General features: G+C 39.1%; 1 protein-coding gene across 1 annotated transcript; it reads right to left on the bottom strand.

Annotated features, from left to right (window-relative positions):
• Positions 1-953: 953 nt before the first annotated feature.
• TPD52L3 (TPD52 like 3) lies at positions 954-1535 on the bottom strand (the record flags this gene model as incomplete). Its single annotated transcript, XM_082656895.1, has 1 exon — positions 954-1535. Exon 1 carries the CDS (start codon positions 1488-1490, stop codon positions 954-956), a length of 537 nt encoding a protein of 178 aa, XP_082513021.1. The 5' UTR covers positions 1491-1535.
• Between the last annotated feature and the right edge of the window lie 19107 nt (positions 1536-20642).

Raw genomic sequence — 20642 nt, 5'->3', positions numbered from 1 at the left:
GCCAGAATTGCAGGGGATAGACATTCTGTTTTAAATGTCACTTAAGACAGGGGTTTATCTTTCTTGAATTTGGCTATCCTATTTTCCCTTCAGTCCCCCAGCTGAAGGTGATAACTAACTAGGAATTGCCGCAGAACGGAGAAGCAATTTTCTTTCTTTTAGGTAGCATGCTGCTGTGGCAGAGACACATGGCCCCAAGGATTCAATTATAAAACTCTCATTTTGATGTATAAAAAGATTACAAACAAAGCACAGGGCAAAATAAAGTTGCAATTACAGCTTGAGTCCAAAGTAGTTGACAATCTCCTAAATTGAAGCTAAAGTTATTTTGCTTAATTAGGAGTCAAAAAAATCATTTCATAAAAGTCATAGTATTATGTACCAGTTAGTCTATTAATATTTTTCCTTCTTTCTGAGGGTCTCAGAGAAAAACAACATTTTTCTTGATCATCTTTTTAAGATAAAAATCGTAGGCCAGGTAGAGCTTTCAAGCTTCTTTCTAGGATTTAGGAAAGAAAGGAAGGAAATGGGGAGAGGATAAAATTGCAGATTATTTCATACCTTTTACCAGTTCTAAATAGAAACTTACTTTGGCCTTTTGATGCACTGGTTTTTCCAAAAAAGGAGTTTTGGCTTTGGCCTAAAATCCCTCTGGAACCATTGTCCTGTCTATTTAAATGCAACCCCAGGAAGGCTAGTATAGTGATACATTTCACATATAAACTTTAGTGTAAAATAACTTAGTGTACAAAACGTTGGATTCTTTATCTCAACAGCAGCAAATATGTATGTACAAATGGGAGCTACTTTTCTCAAAACCAGACTCTGTCCATTTCCTGAATTAACTTTACCATTGTTGTTTGGTTGTTGTTTTTGATGGGCAGAGGTGCAATTGGGATGAGGGAAGGGAGTTCTTGCACTGGTCAAGTGGCCAGGCAAATTTACCAAGGAGCTCACTCTGGCTCCAGAAAGGGGAGTAGGTCATCCCTACTTCCCGGAACTGGATCACTCCCACTCCCTGAAACTGGGAGCAGATCATCCCCACTCCCCGCTGAAGAAGGAAGGCAGTCACTGCCTAGCTCTCTGCCACCTGCGACTCTGGACTTGATTGTTCCCTTAAGACCTTCAAAGGATCTGAATGTGGCCGATTTCTTCATGTCTCCAAGCTTCCTGCAGATGGCAGAGCCCATGGTGGACAGGGCAGCTGACGTCTTTTGTTTCATGTAGGCTTTGGAGACCTGAGCATCGTGCCAGCTCTTGGACAGATTCTGCCTCAGCCCCACCAAGGCCGTCAGGTACAACTTCCTCTTGAGCTCCATGCAGCGTCTCTCTTTGGCTGCCAGCGCACAGCGTAGGGTTACGATTTCTGCCTCCAATTTACCAAGCTCAGATTTGAGCCCCTTTTTCTCTGCCTCTGTGAGATCCTCTGGTTTGGCAGTCTGGTGGGATTCATACGTGGCCGCAGAGGTCTCTATCATGGCGCCTGGCATAGACTGAGAAAGAAGTTCTTCATGAAGGGAGTCCAGGTCCAATTCTTGGTAGAGATAGTCGAACTTATGGCCAGAGGAAAGGTAGTCTTGGCCAGCAGAGTCGAAGTCTAGGCCTTCGGGGTCAGACTGTAGGGTGGGGTGGGACGGATCCATAACTTGGCCAGTGGAATGGACGCTGTGGCCAGTGGGTCAGTGTCCTGGCTGCGGAATAGATGCCTTGGTTTACCAGGTCCACTTCCGGGTGGGGTTGGGGGTGTGGCTGGGGGTTAGGGTAGGTTGGGTTGGGGTCGTGGAGGCGGAGGTGGGACTTCTGGCCCGAAGGGCTCGGAGGACAGAACTTGGACTCAGTTTGTGTACGTCCAATGCTCATAGTGGTTTAGAAATCACAACGTCCCTGTGAGGTAGGTGCTTCCACAGTTGTCAGGGAGGAGAAATATTTTCCCTCCTGCCTCAGAGGTGACTGGTCCTGCCCTTCAAACCAAGTCTGACTCCCCTTACGGACCTCTTTCCACCACAGCAGCCATTTTTAAAACCTTGAAAATCAGTTGAACTTTTTGTGCTAACAGAAATTTATGACAAAGCCTCATACATACAATAAATAAAAGCTGCCTCAAAGTGGGGAAGGGAGTCTAGGACTCCTGGTCTTGTACCCTCCCAATTTTCCCTTCCCAGGTTCCCAAAGGGGCCTGAGAAACTCCTGGCACCACTCATAAGGTGTATATGAAGGCCCCTCGAAACTCTTAAGTCCAACAGTGCTCCCATGGCATGAAGTATCAACAGTGCCAAAGGCTTGGGATAGTGGAACTTAGAAAGTGAGTTTGACCAGTCACAATTGTCTGTTATTTTGGGGAGGGAAAGGGAGGGAGAATGAGTAAATCTATAATAGTTGTGTCAAGTTTAAGCTTAAGAAAAGCAAACGCTACTGTACTATGAGAATTTAAGAGAGAAGAAATAAGATATATGCAAATAGACAGTGCATGGGTTTTCAATGTTGCAGTTGCATTTTCTTTCTTTTCCAAGCATCCCCTTACATTTCTGAAGGCATGTGTGTCCATATACATGGTTATCAGTTGTGGGAGGTGGTCTGCACAGAAAAGTAGTAGTAGTTGAACAGGCTCTGTCAGGATGCCGACGTACCATGTCCCCTACTTCTATTCAGAGCTGGTAATTTATACAGTGGAAAAATCAGAACTTCAACCCAGTAATGGCAGGTGGTCAGGTATCATTTAGCTCATTGCCTGGCTGCCCGTTACCAGGGAATGGCCTTGAGCAAGTCTTAGTTTCTAGTGGTTTTGTTGGATATTCTGGTAGTTCTTGCAAGCATGATCTTGTGGAACCTGATATGATCCTCAGCAAATTTCAGCTGTTTGCCATACTCATGTCTATGTAGCTATAATGAAACATCTAGCTGGGCATCCAAACCAACTTCAAACCTTTGGATTTATACTTAATAATCCTTTCACATAGCTCAGTAGTGTTTATTATTGTCTTACTTTGAAGTATGTGCCTCCTTGGATTAAAAAATGAGGATTGTCCTTGTTGGAAACATGAAGGCTAATGAGGGATTTGGCTGTGTGTATAAAGGCCTGAAGAGGGCAGTAAGGACAGCCTAGAAACTGTTTTGTTCCAGAGGCTGAACTCTTCCTCAGTCGCCTGCAGAATCGCTAGTGGTTTCAGGAATGTTCTGACCCTGAACCAGTGCTCTTCTTTTAAAACTGAGGATGAAGGGTAAAGAAACTCCTGAATTACACGGAGCATACATTTGTCTATTCCAAGTTGAGATTCCAGATAACCAGATTTGAGCTTGCACTTGATTTTCCTTCTCTGAATTGTTTCAGCCACCAACCTCACTACGTATTTTCTTATTTCTATGTTTCCTCACCCTTCAGTTCAAAGTATGAAATCTTTTGTTAAGCTGTGATTCTTTTTGGTAGGGTAATGATTTCCCTCATAGCAAAATTTACCTGACCTATCTGAGCAACTTCGTTTCCATATCCCAAATCAAAACATGGCCTCTGAATATTGTCCATAAAAAGAAATGAAATTGAGTTATTTGTAGTGAGGTGGATGGACCTAGAGTCTGTCATACAGAGTAAAGTAAGTCAGAAAGAGAAAAACAAATACCATATGCTAACACGTATATATGGGATTAAAAAAAAAAATGGTTCTGAAGAACCTAGGGTCAGGACAGGAATAAAGACGCAGATATAGAGAATGGACTTGAGGACATGGGGAGGGGGAAGGGTAAGCTGAGATGAAGTGAGAGTGTGGCATGGACATATATACACTACCAAATGTAAAATAACTAGCTAGTGGGAAGCAGCTGCATAGCATAGGGAGATCAGCTCGGTGCTTTGTGACCATCTAGAGGGGTGGGATAGGAAGGATGGGAGGGAGATGCAAGAGGGAGGAGATATGGGGATATATGTATATGTATAGTTGATTCACTTTGTTATAAAGCAGAAACTAACACACCATTGTAAAGCAATTGTACTCCAATAAAGATGTTTTAAAAAACCCAAAAAACAAAACAAACAAAGAAAAACATAGCCTCTGGAAAGGGGCCTCCTAGCTAGTAATATTCTGACCTCCTGAGTAGGCCTGGAAAAATAAGTTACACAGTGGAACAGTCCATTTTATTAGGCTTATGCATAACCACATACAAAACAACACATAGGTTTTGAAAACGTAGATCTATCAAATGAAATTTTACTTAATTTATAGTGAATCTAACCAACTGTTTGAATAAACTATCTTTTTAAGATGTAAAATACCAAACTATTGCCCCATGATTTTAGAACCTCAGCTCTCTAGATTAGACAATGAAATAATCAGTATTCCACAGAAAGGCTCACAAACCTGTTCATCTGAAACTGAAAGCTTTTTGATGCTATTTGTGTACTAAAAACAGCCAAAATATTTGATTCAGTAACCTCTGAAGAAAGAGATTGAAAATTATTTTTAATCCCACAATGGATTGCTATATTTTTTTCCCAAGGAAGACGACGTTATTGACCCATTTTTTTTAACATCTTTATTGGAGTATAATTGCTCCACAATGGTGTGTTAGTTTCTGCTTTATAACAAAGTGAATCAGTTATACATATACATATGTTCCCATATCTCTTCCCTCTTGCGTCTCCCTCCCTCCCACCCTCCCTATCCTACCCCTCTAGGTGGTCACAAACCACTGAGCTGATCTCCCTGTGTTATGCGGCTGCTTCCCACTAGCTATCTATTTTACATTTGGTAGTATATATATGTCCATGCCACTCTCTCGCTTTGTCACAGCTTACCCTTCCCCCTCCCCATATCCTCAAGTCCATTCTTAGGTCTGTGTCTTTATTCCCATATTGACCCGTTTTTAGCAAAGAATAAACTTTGAATTATTTTTCTAGTAAGGATGATGGATTTATACCAATCCTTTGTAAATGTAAAGGTAAATGATACAACAAAATGGTTTTTTTCTCTTAATGTTTAGAAGCCTGTATGTTATGTTTTAGAAATAAATTATTGAAACTTGAATGTAAAAGCAAAGTCATACCACTCACCAGGTCTGGGTTGTTTGGGGATGGAAGGAGCGAGATTGTAGTAATTGATACTTGAGTCTAGAAATGATTAGGGACTTGTACCAGTGTCAGCAGTTTTAACCACTTGACTTCTTTTGTTATGGAACGTCAATGCAGAGCTTCCTGATTACATCAGCTCTTGTAAAATAATCCACATTCGTGGTTCAGATTGCTTCTAAAGAACTGACAACTCACCCTGTAGTCCGGTCATTTGCACTGCTAGATTTAACCATAGTGAGATCTGTAGGACTTTATTTCTATGATGACAGACCTACTACCATGAACATTTTATTCATTTTAGCTGAAAAACAGGAAAAATGTTTAAATGTTTAATTGGGCCTGAAAATAAGGCATATAGTTGAAAACCTAATCCAGTAAGAATGTTTCAAGAGTAGGAGGAGAAAATTGGTAGTTAGGCTTTTCTTGTGGAAAGCCATAATATTATATTTGATTTCAGTTTGCAAGTTATTTTCATAACTGTCTCACATCATAGCCCAGCTCCATCTGTAATATATGCAGTGAGTCACCTTCCCCATAGATATTCTGCAGCATGAACTGGAATATTTGCTGCGGTTTACAGATGCACAGGTTATGGGTAACAGTCCTCACATTTCAGTAGTTGAGTTGGTCTTCATTTAGAACCAGGGTGACATTTCCTTTTAGCAGCCCTTCTACATGAACTAATTAACTTAAAAAAATAGTGAGGTATATTATAGTGTAGGATTTTCTTCTATGAAGCCCAAACATACTATCAGGATATTAAATTGGAGCTTATTTTAAGTTGGAGAGTTATTCACTCTCTTTGGTGGTGTATTTAATTGTAGCAGGAATCCTTGGGGCAATCAAATTAAAATTCAAAATCTGGTTGAATCTGAAGAACTAATGTTCTCCTCTCCGCATTTGCATGAGATGATATGTATGGGATGAAGGGGCTTGTTAGGAGGAGTTTTACGTATGGATCCTCAGAGGTAGAAGAAGAGGAATGACAGGGGAGTGGAGGGGCGAAGAGAAGGGAAAAGAAAATGATCAAAAGATATAGGAACTTCCCTAGATTAAAAATGAAGATTCTTCCTGTTGGAAACATGAAGGATGTATATATAAAGACCTACAAAGGGTAGTAAGGGCTCTTTAAACACTACTTTGTTCCAGAGAATGGACTTTTCTTTTGATGCTTGCAGAAACACTAGTGGTTCCAAGAATTTTCTCAGACTCTGAACCAGAAACTGCCCTCATAATGCTGAAGATGAATGGCAAAGAAGCCCAAGAACTAAACTAAATAAAGGGCAGTATGAGGAGACTTTAGGGGGAATTTCACAACAGAAGGTGTTCTCGTTCCCTTTTCTCATTTGGCTGAGGAAAGTGGGGGAAACAGATTATCCCTTCCCAGAAGTTTTGATTTTGTTTTTTCTCCTTACGTGTTGGAGGATAGCAGGTTGGATGGTAAGTCCTGGGGACAACAGTAGGGAGTCATATAAGAGAAGAATGTAGGTGAAGCTGGCACATGAGTCAGTAAAGACTTGGTCAATTATGGGCTGGTAGAAGTAGGTTGTCTGTGCTCTGCTAAGGAACTCAGGGTTCGGTGTGTTTCTCTAGTCAGGATCTAGAAATTAGGAGGATTCCTTAAAAGGGAACAGGGGGTTGTAAAAAGACATTTTGACACTTGCTTCTCACTATCACCCTCCTCCCCAGCCAACACACTTCCTGAATTACATGCAGTTTCAACAAAGGCGTAGACTGCTCTTAAAATGTCTGTAAGGGACCCAGATTACTTGACCCTTAATTAAGCAGGAAAATTTATCTGGAGGATGTTCAGATTTTGAGTACTAGGAGATACACTTTCCCTCAAGGGACTGGGCACACACTGGACATCGACAGAGAGAACAGATTAGAAGCACATTTAAGGGCTGGTCCTGAGCATAGAGGACTCCAAGAAGTGACTGGGGAGACTTGGTGGCTTGGGGTGGTGGTGTGCTTAAGCCCTGAAGCTTGGCTCTGAGGGTTTAGAACTAGCAAAATGTGGGGGCCAAAGCAGTTTGACTCACTTGTAGCTGGTGGCTGCAGAGACCTGAGGGCAATCAAGCTGCTAATAGAAAACTCACAATCTTTTAAAGATTATGACCATTGTGGTGAATTTGTTGTAACACATAAAACCTACGGCTTGGACTCTACTCTGTAGTTACTTAGCTATTCTTGTCTTAAATCTGTCATGCGTGCTATGGCAACAGCATAATTACTTTATTTCCTCGATTCTGAGACACAATCAATTGTAAGACACATCTTCATTTTAATAAGAGGTTTCTAGGAGGAAGAACCTGTATTAAAGCACACACTGATTAAATCATGCAATCCCAATTTTAGAAACATTAAAACTCCATAAAATGTGAATATTAGAAGTGAAGAAATACAGTAGTAATGCAGCAAACTATAAACACTAATAGCTCTGCTTGATTCTTCTACGGGGGTTAAAAATGGACCTTCATTTGTACTGGTTCCTCTTTTTCTGAAAGAAAAGGCAGAAGGGAAATTAGCATTTATTAAATATCTGCTACAATAATAAAAATAATGGCCCCTCCCTCCCCCGCCCCCCCCCCCCGGCCTGAGTGAGCCACAGCCCCCGAATCAGCTGCTCCTTTAACCCCGTCCTGTCTGAGCAAAGAACAGACGCCCTCCGGCGACGTACATGCAGAGGTGGGGCCAAATCCAAAGCTGAACCCCGGGAGCTGTGCGAACAAAGAAGAGAAAGGGAAATTTCTCCCAGCAGACTCAGGAGCAGCGGATTAAATCTCCACAATCAACTTGATGTACCCTGCAACTGTGGAATACCTGAATAGACAACGAATCATCCCAAATTGCGGAGGTGGACTTTGAGAGCAAGATATATTATTTTTTCCCCTTTTCCTCTTTTTGTGAGTGTGTATGTGTATGCTTCTGTGTGAGATTTTGTCTGTATAGCTTTGCTTTCACCATTTGTCCTAGGGTTCTGTCCATCCCTTTTTTGTTTGTTTGTTTTTTTACTTAAAAAATTTTTTTTCCTAATAATTATTTTTTATTTTAATAACTTTATTTTATTTTATCCTCTTTCTTTCTTTCTACTTTTTCTCCCTTTTATTCTGAGCCGTGTGGTTGAAAGGCTCTTGGTGCTGCAACCAGGAGTCAGTGCTCTGCCTCTGAGGTGGGAGAGCCAACTTCAGGACACTGGTTCACAAGAGACCTCCCAGCTCCACGTAATATCAAACGGCAAAAATCTCCCAGAGATCTCCATCTCAACACCAGCACCCAGCTTCACTCAACGACCAGCAAGCTACAGTGCTGGACATCCTATGCCAAACAAGTAGCAATACAGGAACACAACCCCACCCATTAGCAGAGAGGCTGCCTAAAATCATAATAAGGCCACAGACACCCCAAAACACACCACCAGATGTGGACCTGCCCACCAAAAAGACAAGATCCAGGCTCATCCACCAGAACACAGGCACTAGTTCCCTCCACCAGGAAGCCTACACAACCCACTGAACCAACCGTAGCCACTGGGGGAAGACACCAAAAACAACGGGAACTACGAACCTGCAGCCTGCAAAAAAGGAGACCCCAAACACAGTAAGATAAGCAAAATGAGAAGAGAAAAACACACAGCAGATGAAGGAGCAAGATAAAAACCCACCAGACCTAACAAATGAAGAGGAAATAGGCAGTCTACCTGAAAAATAGTGCAGAATAATGATAGTAAAGATGATCCAAAATCTTGGAAATAGAATAGAGAAAATGCAAGAAACATTTAACATGGACCTAGAAGAACTAAAGAGAAAACAAGCAATGATGAACAACACAATAAATGAAATTAAAAATACTCTAGAAGGGATCAATAGCAGAATAACTGAGGCAGAAGAACGGATAAGTGACCTGGAAGATAAAATAGTGGAAATAACTACTGCAGAGCAGAATAAAGAAAAAAGAATGAAAACAACTGAGGACAGTCTCAGAGACCTCTGGGACGACGTTAAATGCACCAACATTCGAATTATAGGGGTCCCAGAATAAGAAGAGAAAAAGAAAGGGACTGAGAAAATATTTGAAGAGATTATAGTCGAAAAGTTCCTTAATATGGGAAAGGAAATAGTCAGTCAAGTCCAGGAAGCACAGAGAGTCCCATACAGGATAAATCCAAGGGGAAAAACACAAAGACAAATATTAATCAAACTGTCCAAAATTAAATACAAAGAAAACATATTAAAAGCAGCAAGGGAAAAACAACAAATAACACACAAGGGAATCCCCATAAGGTTAACAGCTGATCTTTCAGCAGAAACTCTGCAAGCCAGAAGGGAGTGGCAGGACATATTTAAAGTGATGAAGGAGAAAAACCTACAACCAAGAATACTCTACCCAGCAAGGATCTCATTCAGATTTGATGGAGAAATTAAAACCCTTACAGACAAGCAAAAGCTGAGAAGGTTCAGCACCACCAAAGCAGCTGTACAACAAATGCTAAAGGAACTTCTCTAGGCAAGAAATACAAGAGAAGGAAAAGACCTACAATAACAAACCCAAAACAATTAAGAAAATGGGAATAGGAACATACATATTGATAATTACCTTAAATGTAAATGGATTAAATGCTCCCACCAAAAGACACAGACTGGCTGAATGGATATAAAAACAACACCCATATATATGCTCTCTACAAGAGACCCACTTCAGACCTAGGGAGATGTACAGAATGAAAGTGAGGGGATGGAAAAAGATATTCCATGCAAATGGAAACCAAAAGAAAGCTGGAGTAGCAATTCTCATATCAGACAAAGTAGACTTTAAAATAAAGATTATTACAAGAGACAAAGAAGGACACTACATAATGATCAAGGGATCGATCCAAGAAGAAGATATAACAATTGTAAATATTTATTCACCCAATATAGGAGCACCTCAATACATAAGGCAAATACTAACAGCCATAAAAGGGGAAATCGACAGTAACACATTCATAGTAGGGGACTTTAACACCCCACTTTCACCAATGGACAGATCATCCAAAATGAAAATAAATAAGGAAACACAAGCTTTAAATGATACATTAAACAAGATGGACTTAATTGATAATTATAGGACATTCCATCCAAAAATAACAGAATACGCATTTTTCTCAAGTACTCATGGAACATTCTTCAGGATAGATCATATCTTGGGTCACAAATCAAGCCTTGGTAAATTTAAGAAAATGGAAATTCTATCAAGTATCTTTTCCGACCACAATGCTATGAGACTAGATATCAGTAACAGGAAAAATCTGTAAAAAATACAAACACATGGAGGCTAAACAATACATTACTTAATAACGAAGTGATCACTGAAGAAATCAAAGAGGAAATAAAAATATACCTAGAAACAAATGACAATGGAGACACGATGACCCCAAACCTATGGGATGCAGCAAAAGCAGTTCTAAGTGGGAAGTTTATAGCAATACAATCCTACCTTAAGAAACAGGAAACATCTCGAATAAACAACCTAACTTTGCACCTAAAGCAATTAGAGAAAGAAGAACAAAAAAACCCGAAAGTTAGCAGAAGGAAAGAAATCATAAAGATCTGATCAGCAATAAATGAAAAAGAAATGAAGGAAACGATAGCAAAGATCAATAAAACTAAAAGCTGGTTCTTTGAGAAGATAAACAAAATTGATAAACCATTAGCCAGACTCATCAAGAAAAAAAGGGAGAAGACTCAAATCAATAGAATTAGAAATGAAAAAGAGGTAACTACTGACACTGCAGAAATACAAAAAATCATGAGAGATTACTACAAGCAACTCTATGACAATAAAATGGACAACCTGCAAGAAGTGGACAAATTCTTAGAAATGCACAACCTGCCAAGACTGAATCAGGAAGAAATAGAAAATATGAACAGACCAATCACAAGCACTGAAGTTGAAACTGTGATTAAATATCTTCCAACAAACAAAAGCCCAGGACCAGATGGCTTCACAGGCGAATTCTATCAAACATTTAGAGAAGAGCTAACACCTATCCTTCTCAGACTCTTCCAAAATAGAGCAGAGGGAGAACACTCCCAAACTCGTTCTACGAGGCCACTATCACCCTGATACCAAAACCAGACAAAGATGTCACAAGAAAGAACATTACAGGCCAATATCACTGATGAACACAGATGCAAAAATCCTCTACAAAATACTAGAAAACAGAATTCAACAGCACATGAAAAGGATCATACACCATGATCAAGTGGGGTTTATTCCAGGAATGCAAGGATTCTTCAATATACGCAAATCAATCAACGTGATACACCCTATTAACAAATTGAAGGAGAAAAACCATATGATCATCTCAATAGATGCAGAGAAAGCTTTCAACAAAATTCAACACCCATTTATGATAAAAACCCTGCAGAAAGTAGGCATAGAGGGAACTTTCCTCAACATAATAAGGCCATATATGACAAACCCACAACCAAGACTGTCCTCAATGGTGAAAAACAGAAACTATTTCCACTAAGATCAGGAACAAAACAAGGTTGCCCACTCTCACCACTCTTATTCAACATAGTTTTGGAAGTTTTAGCAACAGCAATCAGAGAAGAAAAGGAAATAAAAGGAATCCAAATTTGAAAAGAAGAAGTAAAGCTGTCACTGTTTGCAGATGACATGATAGTATACATAGAGAATCCTAAAGAAGCTACCAGAAAACTACTAGAGCTAATCAATGAATTTGGTAAAGTAGCAGGATAGAAAATTAATGCACAGAAATCTCTGGCATTCTTATACACTAATGATGAAAAATTGGAAAGTGAAATTAAGAAAACACTCCCATTTACCACTGCAACAAAAAGAAAAAATATCTAGAAATAAACCTACCTAAGGAGACAAAAGACCTGTATGCAGAAAATTATAAGACACTGATGAAAGAAATTAAGGATGATACAAATAGATGGAGAGATATACCATCTTCTTGGGTTGGAAGAATCAAGATTGTGAAAATGACTCTACTACCCAAAGCAATCTACAGATTCTTGCAATCCCTCTCAAACTACCACTGGCATTTTCCACAGAACTAGAACAAAAAATTTCACAATCTGTATGGAAACACAAAAGACCCCGAATAGCCAAAGCAATCTTGAGAACAAAAAGCGGAGCTGGAGGAATCAGGCTCCCTGACTTCAGACTATATGACAAAGCTAGAGTAATCAGTATGGTACTGGCACAAAAACAGTACTATAGATCAATGGAACAGGATAGAAAGCCCAGAGATAAACCCACGCACATATGGTCACCTTATCTTTGATAAAGGAGGCAGGAATGTACAGTGGAGAAAGGACAGCCTCTTCAGTAAGTGGTCCTGGGAAAACTGAGCAGGTACATGTAAAATATGAGATTAGAATACTCCCTAACACCATACACAAAAATAAGCTCAAAATGGATTAAAGACCTAAATGTAAAGCCAGGAACTCTCAAACTCTTAGAGGAAAACATAGGCAGAATACTCTATGACATAAATCACGGCAAGATCCTTTTTGACCCACCTCCTAGAGAAATGGAAATAAAAACAAAAATAAACAAATGGGACCTAATGAAACTTAAAAGCTTTTGCACAGCGAAAGAAACCATAAACAGGACCAAAAGACAGCCCTCAGAATGGGAGAAAATATTTGCAAATGAAGCAACTGACAAAGGATTAATCTCCAAAATTTACAAGCAGCTCATGCAGCTCAATAACAAAAAAACAAACAACCCAATCCAAAAATGGACAGAAGACCTAAATAGACATTTCTCCAAGGAAGATATACAGATTGCCAACAAACACATGAAAGAATACCCAACATCATTAGAGAAATGCAAATCAAAACTACAATGAGATATCATGTTACACCAGTCAGAATGGCCATCATCAAAAAATCTAGAAACAATAAATGCTGGAGAGGGTGTGGAGAGAAGGGAACGCTCTTGCACTGTGGTGGGAATGTGAATTGGTACAGCCACTATGGAGAACAGTATGGAGGTTCCTTAAAAAACCAAAAGTAGAATTACCATATGACCCAGCAATCCCACTACTGGGCATATACCCTGAGAAAACCATAATTCAAAAAGAGTCATGTACCAAAATGTTCATTGCAGCTTTATTTACAATAGCCCAGAGATGGAAACAACCTAAGTATCCATCATCGGATGAATGGATAAAGAAGATGTGGCACATATATACAATGGAATATTACTCAGCCATAAAAAGAAACGAAATTGAGTTATTTGTGGTGAGGTGGATGGACCTAGAGTCTGTCATACAGAGTGAAGTAAGTCAGAAAGAGAAAGACAAATACCGTATGCTAACACATATTTATGGAATCTAAGAAAAAAAAATGTCATGAAGAACCTAGGGCTAAGACGGGAATAAAGACACAGACCTACTAGAGAATGGACTTGAGGTTATGGGGAGGAGGAAGGGTAAGCTGTGACAAAGTGAGAGAGTGGCATGGACATACATACACGACCAAACGTAAAATAGATAGCTAGTGGGAAGCAGCCTCATAGCACAGGGAGATCAGCTCGGTGCTTTGTGACCACCTGGAGGGGTGGGATAGGGAGGGTGAGAGGGAGGGAGATGCAATAGGGAAGAGATATGGGAACATATGTATATGTATAACTGATTCACTTTGTTATAAAGCAGAAACTAACACACCATTGTAAAGCAATTACACCCCAATAAAGAAGTTAAAAAAATAATAAAAGTAATGGAGATACCTAATGTTAATTGATTACTTATTATGTGCCAGGAATTGTTCTAAGTGCTTTCACATATGTTATTTCATTTAATCCTCATAATAATCTTGGGAGGTAGGTATTAGAAATACTATTAATCTCTGTGAGACTCAGTTTCCCATTTCTGCAGATCAAGAAACTGAGATGCACAGAAAATAACTTGCCACACAGTTATTAAGTAGCAAATTTGGGTTATTACTCTATAAACCTAGGGCTGCTTCATTTTTTTAAACTCATACTTAAACTCTTTATTATCTTTCTTACTTCTGAAATATAAATATGCATGTAAAAGTATATATATGTACTTTAAAAAATTATAAATGTAAATAACTATGTACTCACCACTCAACTAACAAAATGTGTTTCCAGTGTTTTTGAAGCATGATATGTGTCCTTCTCATTCTATTTCCTTCCACCCAGTTAACCTCTATTCGAAATTTTGGGGTGATCATTCCTTTTTTTCTTCATAAGTTTTTACCTCTTTTGTGTCTATAGATAATGTATTATTTAGTTTTGCCAGTTTTTGAACTTTATTTTTATTGAGGTATAATTGACACATAACAGTTTAGGGGGTATACTATAATGATTTGATATTTGTATATTTGTTGACCCTTGAACAACAGAGGTTTGGACTGCACAGGTCCATTTATACATGGATTTTTTTCAGTAAATACGTACTTTAGTACTACATGATCCACAGTTGGTTAAATCCATAGTTGTGGAACCATGGATATATTGGGCCAACTGTACATTATATGTAGATTTTCAGCTCTGAGGGGATTGGCATCCCTAACCCCTGTGTTGTTCAAGGGTCAACTTTATTGTGAAATGATCACTATAATAAATCTAGTTAACATCTGTCACTATTTTTGAATGTTGTATAAATGGAATCATACCTTATGTATTCTTCTGTGACTTGCCCACTGTTTTTAAGATTCATCCATGTTGGTGGTATTGCTATAATTTATTCATTTTCACTGCTGTATAGTAGTTCTTAGTATGTATATAACACAACATATTTAAACATTCTATCTATGAAAGTTCTTTGCTAAGACACTGAGTGACTTGAAGGTGAGTTTCCCTGGTATACCACCCCAGGCCAGAAACCTGTCTGAAGTCTATTCCTGCATATACACTTAATGTTTTCTTGCACATGTGACTTCATATTTGTTCACAATAGACTCTTCTTTCCTGAAATATATCCTGAAACATATTTGATGTGTTATTTTCCAGCCTCATTTCTTCCACTTCTCATCATATACTTTGTACTCCAGGGCTAAATTACTGCAGTTCTGAAAACTTCAAATTCACTGTGTCCGCTTGCCCCTAGGCCTTTGCACATGTTTCTCTTTCTGCCTGGAATGCTTATTTCATGGGTAACTCTTGCCCACCTATCAGGAGTCGTCTGGTTGCAAAAGTCTTCTTCCAGGGGCTTCCCTGGTGGTAGAGTGGTTAAGAATCCTCCTGCCAATGCAGGGGACACGGGTTCAAGCCCCGGTCCAGGAAGATCCCACATGACGCGGAGCAGCTAAGCCCATGAACCCCAACTACTGAGCCTGCGTGCCACAACTACTGAAGCCCGCGTGCCTAGAGCCCGTGCTCCGCAAAAGAGAAGCCACCGCAATGAGAAGCCCGTACACCGCAGTGAAGAGTAGCCCCTGCTTGCCACAACTAGAGAAAGCCTGCGCACAGCAACGAAGACCCAATGCAGCCAAGAATAAAATAATAATAATAATTTTAAAACGCCTTCTTCCATTACCTTCTGGTTTGGGCCTTCTCCTTGAGTTAACAGAGGGGACTTCCTGCTGTCATCTCAGGGTTTAGTCTGAGTTGGTTTTCTGGAGTATCCAATATATTACTGAATAAAACTGCATATTGCACTTGGTGCCTGGAAAGACTGTATGAAAGGTCTGTTTTGTATACTAGTAACTCCAATGAACAGGAAACATGGAAATAACCATTGTTAAAAAATGTCCTTAAGTTGGGGGTAGGGCACAAATCACATCCTTGTTGGTGAAAGAGAGATGGAAAAATAAAGATTATTTTCATTTGCCTTCAGGTCTTTTGGCTAGATTCCAGAGGACTTTCTCCAAGGGCAACAAGATAAAAGCCACCCTCTTTGCCTGGAATTAGCTCTCTGGCATGGGAAAGAAAACCTCTCATTTTTTTCCCTCTTTATGTTTTTCTGGCACAGCTGCTTATCTATTGGATATCTCACCAAGAAGTGCCTCAAGGGATGAGTGGAGATGGTAAGTAAAAATCATATATTTGGTTATATACTTTTAAAGAAATAACCTGTTGATTTTTTACTAGTTTTACATTTTTTAAAGAAGGGCTTATGCAGACTGTTTTTATTTGTAACACACATTTTTTAATGTTTTTGTAATTTTTCAAAAATTTTTATTGGAGTATAGTTGAGTTACAATGCTGTGTTAGTTTCAGGTGTACAGTAAAGTGAATCAGTCATACATATACATATATCCACTCTTTTTTAGATTTTTTTCCCATATAGGCCATTACAGAGTACTGAGTAGAGTTCCCTGTGCTGTACAGTATGTCCTTAATAGTTATCTATTTTATATATAGTAGTATGTATATGTCAGTCCCAATCTCCCAATTTATCCCTCCCCACCTTACCCCCTGGTAACCATAAGTTTGTTTCCTACATCTGTAACTCTATTTCTGATTTGTAGATAAGTTCATTTGTACCCTTTTTTTTTAGATTCCATGTGTAAGCAATATCATATGATATTTGTCTTTCTCTGTCTGACTTACTTCACTCAGTATGACAATCTCTAGGTCTACCCATGTTGCTGCAAATGGCATTATTTCATTCTTTTTTATGGCTGAGTAATATTCCATTGTAAATATGTACCACATTTTTTTTTCTTTTTTTCTTTTTGTTTTGTGATTTTTGCTGTGCTGTGCGGCATGCAGGATCTTAGTTCCCCAACCAGGGATCGAACCCATGCCCCCTGCAGTGGAAGCATAGAGTCTTAACCACTGGACTGCCAGGGAAGTCCCTTTACCACATCTTCTTTATCCATTCCTCTGTTGATGGACATTTGGGTTGCTTCCATGTCCTGGCTATTGTAAACAGTGCTGCAGTGAACATTGGTGTGCATGTGTCTTTTTGAATCATGGTTTTCTCCAGATATATGCTCAGGAGTGGAATTGCTGGGTCATACGGTAGCTCTATTTTTAGTTTCTTAAGGAACCTCCATATTGTCCTCCATAGTGGCTGTACCAATTTACATTCCCACCAAAAGTGTAGGAGGGTTCCCTTCTCTCCACACCCTCTCCAGCATTTATGGTTTGTAGATTTTTTGATGATGGCCATTCTGACCAGTGTGAGATGATATCTCATTGTAGTTTTGATTTGCATTTCTCTAATGATTAGTGATGTTGAACATTCTTTCATGTGTTTGTTGGCAATCTGTATATCTTCTTTGGAGAAATGTCTATTTAGGTCTTCTGCCCATTTTTGGATTGGATTGTTTGGTTTTTTGATATTGAGCTGCATGAGCTGCTTGTAAATTTTGGAGATTAATTCTTTGTCAGTTGCTTCATTTGCAAATATTTTCTCCCATTCTGAGAGTTGTCTTTTCGTCTTGTTTATGGTTAATGTCCATTTTCTATTCCAGAATTTCACCCACAATACCACATTACATTTAGTCCTAGTGCCGTCCTAGCTAGGCCTGTGACAGTTTTTTGGACTTACCTTGTTTTTGATGACATTGACAGTTTTGAGTAGTGTTAGTCAAGTGTTTTGTAGAATGTCTATCAATTTGAGGTTGTCTGATGTTTGGGGGAGGATGACCACAGAGGAGAGTGCCATTCTCATCACATTATATCAAGGGTACTTGACATCACTGAATTTACATACTTTTTAATATCTTTAGTTAAATGGCTGAGTGGTGAGACCATTGATATTGGAGTCTGAAGACTGAATTCAGATCATGGTTCTGTCATTTCTTAGTGTGTGACTTGGTAAAGTTGCTTACTCCCTCTATTCCTTGTATCTTTGTCTGTAAAGTGAGGCTAGTGATACTATCTACCTTATTAAATTAGTAGATACATGAAAAGCACTTAGAGCAGTGTCTGGCACAGAGGAAGTAGGATGTAGATTCTGATTTTTTTTTTAATAACTTTATTTATTTATTTTTGGTTGCATTGGGTCTTCATTGCTGTGTGTGGGATTTCTCTAGTTGTGGTGAGCAGGGGCTACTCTTCGTCGTGGTGCGTGGACCTCTCATTACGGTGGCTTCTCTTGCTATGGAGCACTGGCTCTAGGTGCGCAGGCTTTAGTAGTTGCAGCATGTGGGCTCAGTAGTTGTGGCTTGTGGCCTCTAGAGTGCAGGCTCAGCAGTTGTGGCGCATGGGCTTAGTTGCTCTGAGGCATGTGGGATCTTCTCAGTCCAGTGGTCGAACCCATGTCCCCTGCATTGGCAGGCGGATTCTTAACCACTGTGCCACCAGGAAAGTCCTTGACTATTATTGATATTATTGACTAACATGAGATTTGTGCATCTCTATTAATGTGTCTTCTTGTCTCTCTCTCCCTCAGAAAATTAAACTATTGGTGTTTAGTGACAAAACAAAAATCACAAATAACCTGGGTTTTAAACTTTGAACATGGGAAGATCTTTGTCTTCTTATTTCTTAGGGTTTGAATTATCCCTAAAATATTGTACATTGCTTTAAAATTTTCATTGTCTGCCAATGAAAATTCTTTACAGGAGACTCCTTCAAAGGATTTTATTATCAATTTGTTTGCATAATTCAGTTATTAAACTTGTGCTACATGCACTTACAATTTGAAAATTCTCTTCAGAATGCTGGCTCTTTTAACCACTGATCCACAGATAGATTTCTGGTTCCCAGTCCAGGAGTGCAATTCTGATTAATAATCTATGAAAAAGAGTTATTATGGTTTTCTTCCGTTTGGCCCAGGCAAAAGAATCCCAGGGTGTGTTTCAGCATTTATTAGTATTACAAATGAAGATTTATTTTTTTTCACTGCATAGTTAATGATTGATCTTAACCGCTCCAATAAGGGAAGACAATTGCATTTACAAACTTGTATGTCTCTTTTCTGATGCATTTTTCAGTTTTCTATTTGAAATTCTAAGTGATTATTTATTTATTTATTTATTTATTTATTTATTTGGCTGCGTCAGGTCTTAGTTGTGGCACGCAGGATCTTTGTTGCGGCACGCGGGATCTTTCATTCTGGCATGTGGGCTTCTCTCTAGCTGTGGTGTGTGGGTTTTCTCTTCTCTAGTTGTGGCGAGCAGGCTCCAGGGCACGTGGGCTCTGTAGTTGTGGCACGTGGGTTCTAGAGCATGTGGGCTCTGTAGTTTACGGCACATGGGCTCTCTAGTTGAGGCGCATGAGCTCAGTAGTTGTGGCACACGGGCTTAGCTGCCCCGCGGCATGTGGGAACCTAGTTCCCCGACCAGGGATCGAACCCACGTCCCCTGCGTTGGAAGGTGGATTCTTTACCACTGGACCACCAGGGACGTCTTTTTAGGTGATGATTTAAAAAAATTTTTTTAAATTGAAGTATAGTTGATTTACAATGTTGTGTTAATTTCTGCTGTACAGCAAAGTGATACAGTTGTGTGTGTATATATATATATATATATTCTTTTTAAAATATTCTTTTCCATTATAGTTTATTATAGGATACTGAATATAGTCTTCTGTGCTATACAGTAGGACCTTGTTATTCATCCCCAAGTGATAATTTTGAATACTGATGATGAATATTGAAACATGTTCTTTTGCTGTTGGGATTTTTGAAAATTTCATTGGAAACTGCACAAAACGTTTTATGCAAATTGAAATATGCATAATTTAAAATATTTTTGTCTAATACTTTATCTTTTTCCTGGAAATGGTATAATCCTGGCTATTAGTCTCTCTTCTTTTTGCTTTGTTTCTTGGTAATTTTGTCCAATAGAATAGAGGCATTTGTAGAGGATCTGTGTGTGTGTATGTGTCTGTGCATGTGTGTACATGCATGCATGTGTGTGTGCGAGTGCAGGCTCATGCATGGGCATGCTGCTGTGTTGGATCAAAAAAAAGAATTTCTACATTTACCTTTAGCAGCAGAAGAAATTTTTACTGAATACCTACTATTACCCACTTACTCTTTTAAGCACTTCACCTACATTATCTCATTTGATTCTTCAAATAATCCTCTGAGGTCAGTACTCTTATTGTTCCCATTTTTACAGGTGAGGAATCTGAGACAGAGGGAAGTTGAATAACTTGCCCAAATTCACAGAGCTGCTAAGTGGCAGAGCTGGAATTCAAACCTAGGTCTATCTGACTCCAAAGTCCATCCTCTTTACTCTACCACTGCATGTTCTCTGGAACATCCTCATTATTTTTCTCTTGAGATATGGCATATATAACTCTCATAGTATCTTTGTGTGTATTTGTCTGGAAATATATCCTTCTAGACTTAATTTTTAAAATTGAGATATAACATACATAAAGTGGCCAAATCTTGAGTGTATAACTCAAGGTAATTGTACATATGTATACACATATGTAACCACCCCCTAGATCAAGACATGGAATATTTCTGACATTCTAGAAGACTATCTCATGTCCCTTTCCAATCATAGCCATTCTTCCCACATAGGTAGTCACCAATCTGGCCTCTATTAACATAAATTTTGCCTCTTCTTGAACAGCCTGTAAATGGAATATAATAAACACTTTTTTGTGTGGCTTCTTTTATTTAAAATTATGTCTGAGATTTATTTATGTTGTTATGTGTTTATTTTGTTATGTCTTTTTT

This window comes from Grampus griseus (genome assembly GCF_964374135.1).
Source record: "Grampus griseus genome assembly, chromosome: 6".
Classification (NCBI taxonomy): domain Eukaryota; kingdom Metazoa; phylum Chordata; class Mammalia; order Artiodactyla; family Delphinidae; genus Grampus; species Grampus griseus.
The sequence above is the reverse complement of the archived record's forward strand: the minus strand, read 5'-3'. Positions and strand labels throughout refer to the sequence as shown.